Source organism: Miniopterus natalensis, chromosome 16 (assembly GCF_054644295.1).
Source record: "Miniopterus natalensis isolate mMinNat1 chromosome 16, mMinNat1.hap1, whole genome shotgun sequence".
NCBI classification, from domain to species: Eukaryota; Metazoa; Chordata; class Mammalia; order Chiroptera; family Miniopteridae; genus Miniopterus; species Miniopterus natalensis.
In genome coordinates this window covers 178,773-189,145 of record NC_142096.1, presented here as the reverse complement: position 1 = coordinate 189,145, position 10,373 = coordinate 178,773, and the positions used below count along the sequence as shown (strand labels likewise).

The 10,373-nt window shown below is 47.7% G+C and overlaps 1 protein-coding gene across 1 annotated transcript; it reads right to left on the bottom strand.

Annotated features, from left to right (window-relative positions):
- Positions 1–2,145: 2,145 nt before the first annotated feature.
- Positions 2,146–10,281, bottom strand: TMEM64 (transmembrane protein 64). The gene is made up of 4 exons (XM_087825591.1): positions 10,239–10,281; positions 9,606–10,111; positions 5,164–5,319; positions 2,146–4,252 (listed from the first exon to the last, which is right to left on the bottom strand). The coding sequence occupies exons 1-4, from the start codon at positions 10,279–10,281 to the stop codon at positions 4,064–4,066; spliced, it is 894 nt and encodes a 297-aa protein (XP_087681717.1). The 3' UTR covers positions 2,146–4,063.
- Between the last annotated feature and the right edge of the window lie 92 nt (positions 10,282–10,373).

Below are 10,373 nucleotides of genomic sequence, written 5' to 3'. Positions count from 1 at the left end.
AGAGAGAAGAAGGGAGAGAGAGATAGAAACATCCATGAGAGAGAATCATCGATCGGCTGCCTCCTGCATGCCCCCACCAGGGACTGAGCCGGCAACCTGGGCATGTGCCCTGATTGGGAATGGAATTGGTGACCTCTCAGTGCCTGTGATGGCATTTGATCCACTGAGCCACAGCGGCTGGGCTAGAAATGCTTTAAAAAATATTCTGGTTTCTAAAACTCAAAAAATAAGGTCACGAGTATTCAGTAGTCAGACCAACAGAAGGCAGATTGAATTTAGGATCCTAAAAACCTAAAATTTATTTTAGACATTTGTTGCAATTAGTTTTAATACAGGACACAACTGCTCAAGATGGAGTCAACAGATATCAAAAACAAACACCATGCCCTGGGAGAATGTGCTGACACCCTTCACGGCCGTGGTGGGAAGGCAACGTTTGGCGCTGACGTCAGACAGGGTGACAGCCACCTGCGCGAGCAGGGACAGTCGGGATGCCCATCTCATGTTCAAGGTGCACACTGGCACAGGTTTGGGGACCAGCTGCTGAGCTCCGACTTGTCCATGTAAGGGCCACGTGACCTCATGAAACCTCAGTTTCTCCGCTGAGAAGGTAAGACCAACCCTAGAGCTCCATTTCCATCTCACGGGGTGTTCGTGAGGATTCAGTGACCTCAAATACATAAAAGAATGATGCAGCTGTAAGGCTCTGGAAAACCGTAACGGTTACTACGGCTACAAGAAACATGTCAGGGTCACTTATAAATGAGCTTGATGTTTTTCATCTCAGTGTCATCCACTGATGAGTATACAGTATGTTTATTGATTCACGTTGGTGGTCAATTAATTTTATAAAATTCCACCTCAATAAAGTGCTGAGTCATTGTGCAAACAGCTCAGACCAAGGCCTCCTGGAATAACTGTGCGTAACCGTTTTCTTTAAATTGAGTGCCACCGTCCCTTTGAGAATGCAATGCCACGTCCTAATTTATTTTCAATTAGAAGCTAATTTGCTTTAAAATGTATGTTATCAAACTGCCCAGCTGGAACCTTTCCAGGGCCCGGGAGTACCTCACTTCCCTCCAGCAGGCGGCGGAAACCACAGCCCCTCTCAGTACACACTCGGGGCCCACAGGGCGGGCACTGTGCTTGGAAATTACATCAGTGAGACAGTCCCCAAGATGCTAAAAATAGTAAGAGCTTTCCTATGTGAAAACCGTATCCAAGTAATAAGATGAGTCGTAAAAACATTTCATTCACCAGCAACCTCGATTATAAAGATCTGGGAATAAACTCAAATTTTTTTGTTAGTTAATCTTCACCCCAGAATATTTTTTCCGTTGCCTTTTTAGAGTGGAAGAGGGGGCTAGAGAAGCATTGATGAGAGAGGCACATCGACTGGTGGCCTCCCGCACACGCCCCAACCAGGGCTCGGATGGAACCTGCAACCCAGGTTCATGCTCTTGACCGGGAATCAAACCCATGGCTGACACTCTAACCACTGAACTGCACTGGCCAGGGCTTTACAACTTTTTAAAAAAAGGTGCTGTTTAAAAATAATTTACGTCAATGGTGGGGAGAGGGACTGGGGAGAGGGATGGGATGGGGTGGAACGGGTCATTGGGGAGAAAAAGGGACATCTGTAATATTTTAAACAAAAATAAAATTTAAAAAATAATAATTTACGTGAGACAACTTGTCCAAGAATCAGCAAAATGAGTAACAATAAACCTGAAAATGCGGAAAAGGTGTGAAAAAGCCCAGAGAATTAAAAATAGAAGATACAGTTCACCTGATTTAGAAATTAGGTATATTGTATGCTTTTTAAAATGTGCAAAAGCAACTTTATACTGCACTTAAACAGTTTATGAGAAGTCTAAACAGTTTACTTTATACTCTCCATGACTGGAGGCAATTTTTGGGCAACACAAGAAATCCTGTAGAAATGTGTTGCTGCCATGAGCCTAGGGTGCAGAGCGGGGCAGGGTGATGCCCTGTCCAGGGCAGCGAGCACCTGACACCAGCAGCAAGGCCAGCGGCCAAGAGCATCACGGGAGTGGGCGGCTGTGCACTTGAAGGCTGGGAAGGGTGACGAGGAAGGCACTGTGGCTTCACAGGAGTATTTCAGAAACAGGAAATCCATGCTAATTTAATAAAAATGGATGACTTTATTATATAAAATGATTGGCAGAATACAGAAAAATTACTTCTCGTTTACCTTTACATATTTACTTAAAGTACCAGGCAACAGTAGGAAGAACCGATTACAAACTACCAAAAGGTATTCATTTGGTGAAATTATTCAAGTTACAAAACGTTATGTAAATAAATCCACTTCAAAATACGTTAAGTGCAACACAACATGGGAGCAATGATCTTAACGTAATGACTCCTTCAACAAACCAGCCAACGAGCACAAGGAAAGTCAAGTTAGAGAACAGAACACATCCAAGTACCGTCCATTGTAAAATCACTACAAAACCAATCCAGCAACTAAACCAGCATTAGGATCCAAAAAGAAATAAGAATATGCCACTTTTTTCCTGCCAATGAAGGGAGATTTGGAGGCCGACTGTGTGCTGTGGACTCTTGACGGTCTGCAGCAGTTCTCCCGGGTGTGGGCTTAGTGAACCTCGCGGCCACTCAAAGGTGAGGACACGTTCGTATTTGGAGGGAAAACAGTTATACCGGGAACAGCACAACAAACTCACGTTGAACTCAATGCGCCTCAGCCTGAGACGAGGATAATCTGCTTCCAGAGATCTTCTCACTTCAGCAACCCAGGGCAAAGCTCTCACCAATGAAAAGGCCAACGGGAAGTCTCTGATAAGCTGGAATCTTTTTGCCAAAAATGAGAAACCTACTGGAAAACTTGCATTCCTATATACAATCTGTTATAAAAAACATACAAAAAAATGAATCTTTAAGTTCACAATTAAACTATATTAAAATATAAGGCGATAAATGAATACATGTCGCATGAATCCTGTGCCAAATCACTGTTTGCTGTCCTAAGTGCTACTAATAAATACAGTTCACATTTCAGAATTCCTGAGTCTTATCAGAAAAACAAGAACTGAAAAACTAACGAACAATACAAAGTTGGGCATTAAGTTAACATCGTATTTATAGTGTTGACGCTGAAGACAACAGGGACAATATATGAATACTTCAGTGGAATTATAAACATGATTTTAAAGCTTGTTTTTTTTAAAAAGGCGTTTTGATCAAATAAGGCCACCTGAGTGACACCTTCAATGATGGTAAGCCCACCATTTTAAAGGAAAAACATCTTTATTTCAAAGCCTAATGATGAATATAAAAAGAAGTGTGTTGTGTTTCTATGAAATGCTAGGGTAAGACTGCTGCGGGCAGCCCTCGAAGCCGGACCTACAAGAGCACAGGGCTGTGAGCACAGCGATGTGACGGGTTAATTCCTCCAGCTCCGCACGTCACAGTGGAGACGGAAGGTGTCCTAAGAGCACTTCAGTCCCTGACGGAATTTCAGCTTGCGTGAACGGGCTAAGTGGCCCTGCAACAATGTGGTGCTCGCAAAATACATTCAGCCCAAAGTCAACGTCTTTCTCTAACTAGGAAGAAACAGTGGTCCCACTGAAAACAATAAAACAAAATAAAACAGAATCTGTGTATCCTTTCTGGAAAGGCTACCAAAGCAAAGGGCACCTGGTAACATACATGTAAACTGCGTGCTCTTACTCTGTAAGTAGGAAGATGCACACAGCTACTCAGGGGCTTCATAAATAAAGACTGACAGAAAATATTTGGGTCGCTTCTCTGTTATAAGTACCCAGAAAGAAAACATAACACTAAAGTGCAGACCAACAGGCCTTCACGGGCTAAGAGGTGGTCACAGTGCAGCCAAAACTGCACCTACATGGACACTCCCAGTCCAGAAACTGACCCTCGCCCAGAAAAGCTGTGCAATTTAAAAAATGTGTCAGTTTTGTTTGTGCCGAGTACAGTCAGGACTTGTCTCCGCCCCATGAGGGGACCACGTTCTTGGGACAGCACATGGGGCTCTTGCCAAGCTTGCGCCTCACTGGAGTTATACCACGTTGATTCCGTCCCCCGAGAACGCTGGGGTCCGCTTGCTGTACAAGGAGCCGCTGGAATCTGGCTGACCGCCCCTCACCAGCGGGGTTTCCAGTTCCATCTCACAAGCTGCAATGGCCGCGTTCAACTGCAGTTGTGCGCGATGGACAACATAAAACATGAGGCCAATGCTTATGATAATCTGCGAATAAAGTAAAACACGCCAGTTGATGCCTTACACAGGAAAAAAGGGGGGAAATAACTCCAATACTTGGCTTAGAAATGCTTTCAAATGGTCGTGTGCTTTCCAACTACGCTCAGGTAAGATTTTTAAATGGTTCACACACACTTGTCATGTACTGTTCCCTTGGCTGCTTCTACTGGGAGTGTAGGTCAAAGTCTATAGGTAACCATGACACAGCGTCAGGGAAGCGTAAGGCAGGTATGCAGCCTTTCTAGTCCACATACATGGTGTTTGGTCCATAAAAGTCAAACTTGTCTCTTTGTACTGTGGACACTGGACTCTAGGTGATTCCAAAATGGATGCATATTTGTGCTCATCCTGGCGACTGTGAGGAGTGTCACCAAGGCCCTGACCCCACCAGCTGCGGCCTAAGCTTCCTCCTTTTACCCTATGCCGATTCCCCTTCAAAATGACGTCCCTCCCCGCTTTTTACTTTTCCATCTTCTGTAAGCGGAACTAAGTCCTTCCAGAAACAACGTCAGCTGTACAGTACATCAATAGATCAGATTGAGGCATAGATATGTCTTCACTTTTTTTGTTGTGCTGGGGTGGTTTTCATAAATGCCTGTGTTAAGAAACTTTGCTTTTTCCCCTTTTGTATCCTCAGGTTAAATTTGCCAAGAACCCGGTTTTTGTCATTCCCTTTAAGAGAATATTCAGTAAGTGTCAAATCAGTTCTATACACTTCCATAGAGCCACACAATTAAAATGTAAATGTTATCAAAATACTAAGAATTATTGAAAGAACAAGAAAAGACATGAACAGCAAAAATCTTATTTTCAATAAAATGTTAGTTTTAAATCAGCAATGTCATATAGGGGGGCGGGGGGTTGGGGGAATGGGACACAACGCTTGGCCTTAAACTCACCTGTAAACAAAAAACTAAATATCCACTAACAGTCTGCTCTGCGATGACATCTTCCATTGTCCGCAAGGTAGTGCCCAGGTAAGAATTCAGGAGCTGGGTAGGAAGCAGCCCGACTGAGGACGCCATCAGATAGTTGGGTAAGGAGAGATCAGTCATCTACAAGACCAGAGCAAAGGGAACCCGATGACTCACTACCAAGAGATGTTTCAGTCTCACATACAACTGTGTGCATCGGTCTGGCTAGTGGGAGCTAAAACGCTTTACAAGGATCTGAGTTTTAAAACAGCTTATACAGAGAATACATGCAGAATGGAGATTTTGAGTGGAATAAATTAAAATGTTTTAATATTGCTATTCTACCACTGAAAGATAACATTTGCAACTGTCTTTTCTTCTTACATGTACATAAAATGTGCATGCGTGTCACTTTGTAAAGTCTCCCTCGTGTCATTACCCTTCATGAGTGTACTTAACCAGCACTCTGGTCACGGTGCTGAGAACTCCATCAGATACCCTGACGCTGAGCACCACCCTTTCATCTGTAAAATGGTGATAAAAGCCGCCACCCTACATGGTTACTGTTAGGATCAGAAATATCTAGCAAATGCCTAGTACACGACTGACACTCAACAAAGGCAGAATGACTGTTCTGCGATTACACCCCACTGTGGGGCTGCAGCTCAATGTGACCATTTTCCTGTGGGACATTTAAATTACTTCCTGATGTGCTTCATTCTGTGTGATTTTGTTTCTTTTTCTGCCACTGTAAATTAAAAAGAAAAAACTATAATGAAAACCTTTGTACTAACCTTACTACACTAACCAGTATAGGAGGCAGTGTCTGGAATATTCCACAGAGCCCATCTCTCAGTATTCTTGCCCATGTGTGATCCTTTCCCTAGAGCAAGGGCTGAACCCAGGGCTTACTACTAGCAAACAGACTTCAACAGAAGCGATGAGACATTTCCAAGATTAGGTTCCAAAAAATAGGACAACAGGACTTCCATCTCTATGGGGAGGCCCGGGAGGTGAGGAACTGTCCTCGGCCCACAGGAGCAAAGCCCTGAGGCCTGCCTGGAGGTGAATTCTCCTGCAGTAATGCCTTCAGATGACTGCAGCCCTGGCCAACACCTTGACCACAGGTGGGGGGAGAGAGCTGAGCCAGGGGCACCCAGCCTGCTGAACAGGGACTCCCAAGCCACAGAAACTGAAAGATACTATTTACTAAGCCACTCAGTTTTAGAGTGGTCTGTTACATAACAGATAGACTAACAGAAGGTGTATGTCCATTTTTTAGGATAAATCACCAGGAGTGGAATCACTGGATCAAACTGGAAAAAGGTTTCACAAAAAAGTCCACAGTGATTCTATGCCTGTAACTAATGCATTAGCGGCCATCTCATCGTATCAGCTTTGAGTATGAAATTTCAAGTTGGAGAGGGGTGAAAATGATATTTTATCACTGTTTAATTAGTACTGTTTTAATTTATATTGATATTAGTTTTATATACATTTTCCTATTTGTATTTCTTTATGGCTTTGTTCACATTTGCCCATTTTGGAATTGGAATGTTAAGTATTTTTCTTATTCAGTAGAGCTCTTTATACAGTCAGGGCAATCTTCTAACTACTATATGTGGCAAATATTTTCTTCTATAGTGTCTCTTGTTTTAATTTTATGTTTTGACATACAATTGTTTCTACATCTTTATGTAATCAAGTATTATCAATCTTTTCCTCTGATTTTCCATTGCTTTCAGCTTTAGAAAGTCTTTTTATATCCCAGTGTTAGTTTTTACCTCCGTTTCTTTTTTGATTGTATTTTCCTTTGTAACATTTACCACTTATCCCTTCTAGAATTTATTCGGGTTAAGTGTAAGGATATAAAGGAGAGGACATAGCCTATTCCTCCCCTTCCCCAATAGCCAATTTCCCCAATATTACACAGAAAACATAGGGGGAAAGAGCTTTAATTATTTCCCAGTGGAGAAATGGGTGCATTTTTAAAAGAGGAAAAATTCAAATACGTAGGTGGGAAATTATATTTATGATCTAAGAATTGATACTCTAAAGTGTTATGTACTTATTTTCTATTTAAAGAGTTTCAAAAGTGGGCTGTAGGTGCTTATCCCTTCCTAGCACACCTGGGAGAAGGAAGAATTCTGGCTGAGGACAGGTAAACAGCAGGAGAGCCCCTTCTTTCTTCGGTGTAGTCACCTTTACAAGCAGCTCCTGCCTCTTCGTGTAAAGGCCACTAGCTCCACAGTGACTGCACAGTGACTGAGTGTTGATTACCCACAGGGAAAAGACCACCTTCACTGCACTCGCTCATTTAACCCTAACTCAACTGGCACTACGGAGGCTGTCTGTTTCCAAGCCTGTCCCTCCCACGATCACCACACTTCAGTCCTCTTTGGGGTAAGACCAGATAAATTTCTTTAATCAGGGGCACTGAGAAAATGAGTTTTAACTGGAATAGGGGGGAAAGGATAATTTAAAATACAGGAAGGGTGCCCTGGCCGGTGTGGCTCAGTTGGTTGAGGGTCATCTCATGCACTAAGAGGTCGCCAGTTTAATTCCTGGTCAGGGCACATGCCCAGGGTTTCAGGTTAGATGCCCAGCAGGGGGTGTGCAGGAGGCAGCTGATGTTTCTCTCTCCGTGCCCCTTCCTCTCTCTCTAAAATCAGTAAAAACATATTTTAAAAAGAAAGAAAACACAGGAAGGGAAGAAGAAAACAAGAGAAATATGCCTGGAAACGAGGGCAGAGGTGAGCAGCCAACCAGCCATGTACAAAGTACAACTTCTTTCTTATTTAATATGTTAAAGAAACATTAAAAAAAAAACCTTTTAAATTAATAAATATGTAATAAGTCCCTATTCCTTATCATATGCACAGAACTGCACTAGGCACTAAAGATAAATGAGGGAACAGAGCCATGACTGAGATCCTATCAGCAGACTATAGTCCAAAGCTTGACTCTTATCATTTACTTATTACCTAGGTGACCTTGGGTAAGAACAGAAATGGCAACTAAGGCCAAGAGGTGCATGTCTGTTAAGCCAGGCTCTGTTGCATGTATTTACCTGATGTACCTTCTCAGTTACCCTATGAAACAGGCACCATGTTTTCCCCACTTTACAGGTAAGAAACTGAACAACAGCATAAGCAACTTGACCAAGGTAAACAACAGAGTCTGAGCACCGGCCCTGTGCCCGGCGCTGTCAGACAGCAGGCTACAGGGTACGCACGGTGGCTTTCTGCAGGGCTGGCGGACAGGGCAGAACAGTACCTGGAAAGAACCTAGGATAGCAGGCACACAGTAGGTGGACGAGAGGTACAAAGATTACAAGGATATGACTGTACTGGAGAACCAAGCGACTAAGAATGAAACTTTCAGGTTCCTTGGTCCCAATGGATGCTCAAAGTCCTAGGACCTGTGCTGTTATTACCCAAGCTGCTGAAAGTTCATGTTTATACTTCCTACTGTAGGAGGCTGTGAAAGGGGAAAATTTAAGGCTGAGGCCCCACTAAGCTACAGTAAACGCCAAACTTTATCTCTACATGTGACCCCTTATCTACTTCCAGGGCGCCACCAAAACTCAGTCTGCAGTTATTGATGCTGCTGGCTACAGGCAACACGAGATTTGCAAAAAGATTTCAAAAGAAAAAAAATCTTAATTTTGTCACAAAGAGGTAAGCTGTTTAGAATTATTCAAACGATAAAGTTCCTAGACACTAAAAATGATTTATTATCTAAATAAAGCAATGTGTCAGAACCACTCACAATATAAATGCCCAGGGTTCCGAAAGCTCTCTACTTCCACAGTCTGAATCTAGCCAGGGGCTGAGTTCTCTGCGAACTCGGGGATCTAGTGCAACCCCTTCCCCTCAGCAAAGGGGGGCAGGGCGGGGGCTGGGAGCGTGGCCCCAGGCCCAGGCCCGCGAGGAGCCGCCCCTGCAAGGAACGGCCTCCTCCCGCGGGTTTCTGCCCCGTCGGGGGCAGGAATTTACCGAACAGCAGCAGGCCCGAGGGCAGGTGCGGAGAACACGCTCCCGGGCGCACGGGCACCGGCGGTTTCTAAGTGCAGTTCCCCCGGAGCCGGAGGAGCGGGGACCCTCCCCTCGCCCTGGACTAAAGCGAATTTCGGGCCGAACAAAGAGCCTGCTACAGCTAAGAAACGGCGGCGTCGGCACTGCCCGCCCGCCGACGGGGCGCCCCGCTCCTGCGGCCGAGACGGACGCCGGGACGGTCACCGAGCATCTGCGCTCGCGGCGACGGCCGCTCGGCTCCAGACAAACGCGCATAAGGCGGCCCGGCCCCCGCCTCCGCCCGGCCTCCGCCCGGCCCGGCCCCGCCTCGGCCCCCGCCCGCCCCAGCTCCCGGGCCGCAGGGGGTCGCGGGGACGCCGGTGGCCGTCGCCTCCGGCCGGCGCCACTCACCGAGAAGACGGCGTTCTGCAGCCCGAAGGGGATGGGCGTGAGCCGCGCCAGCGCCACCACCTTGAGGCCGCCCGCGCCCTCCACCACGCGGATGACGGCGCTCAGCCGCTCGCTGCCCCGCACCCGCGCGGCCACGCGCGCCGCCAGCAGCCGCCGGCAGACCACGTGCGCGACCCCGGTGCCGAGCAGCACGCCGGCCGCCATCAGCGCCAGGCCCTGCGCGAAGCCGTACAGGTAGCCGGCGGCCACGCTGAGCACGAGGTAGCCCCAGCCGCAGGGGAACGACACGGCCACGAAGCCCAGCACGAAGAGCAGCAGGCCCAGCAGCGGCGGCAGGCCCTCGGCCCAGAGCAGCAGGTGCTGCAGCGAGCGGCGGGCCAGCGCCAGCGAGCCCAGGCCCAGCGCGGCCAGCACGCAGCCCAGCGCCAGGCCGCGGCCGCAGCGCGCGCGCCCCACCTCGGCCACGCCGCCGGCCGCCCGCCGGGGCCGCCCGCCGGGGCCGCGCCCTCAGCCGGCAGCTCCGCGGCCGCGGCGGGCCGGGCGCTCGGACCGCGCCGAGCGGAGGCGGCCCCGGGGTCCCCGCGCCCGCCGCCCGCCGGGGCCCGGCAGCTCGGTCGCCCGCGCGGCCTCAGCCGGCCAGGCGCTCGGCCGCGGCGCCCGTCGGGCGGCCGTCCATGGCGCGCGTCCGCTCGGGGGAGCCCGGGAGGCCCCGGGAAGGCGGGCGGCGGGCGGACGGTCCCGGCGAGGGAGGAACTCCGGGCCTCCGGC

Coding starts and splice junctions, on each gene's coding strand:
- TMEM64 (XM_087825591.1), bottom strand. CDS start 10,281: ATGGACGGCCGCCCGACGGGCGCCGCGGCCGAGCGCCTGGCCG. Junction 10,112..10,238: donor CGCGGCCGAGCGCCTGGCCG/GCTGAGGCCGCG, acceptor CTGCCGGCTGAG/GGCGCGGCCCCGGCGGGCGG. Junction 5,320..9,605: donor TGCAGAACGCCGTCTTCTCG/GTGAGTGGCGCC, acceptor CTGGTCTTGTAG/ATGACTGATCTCTCCTTACC.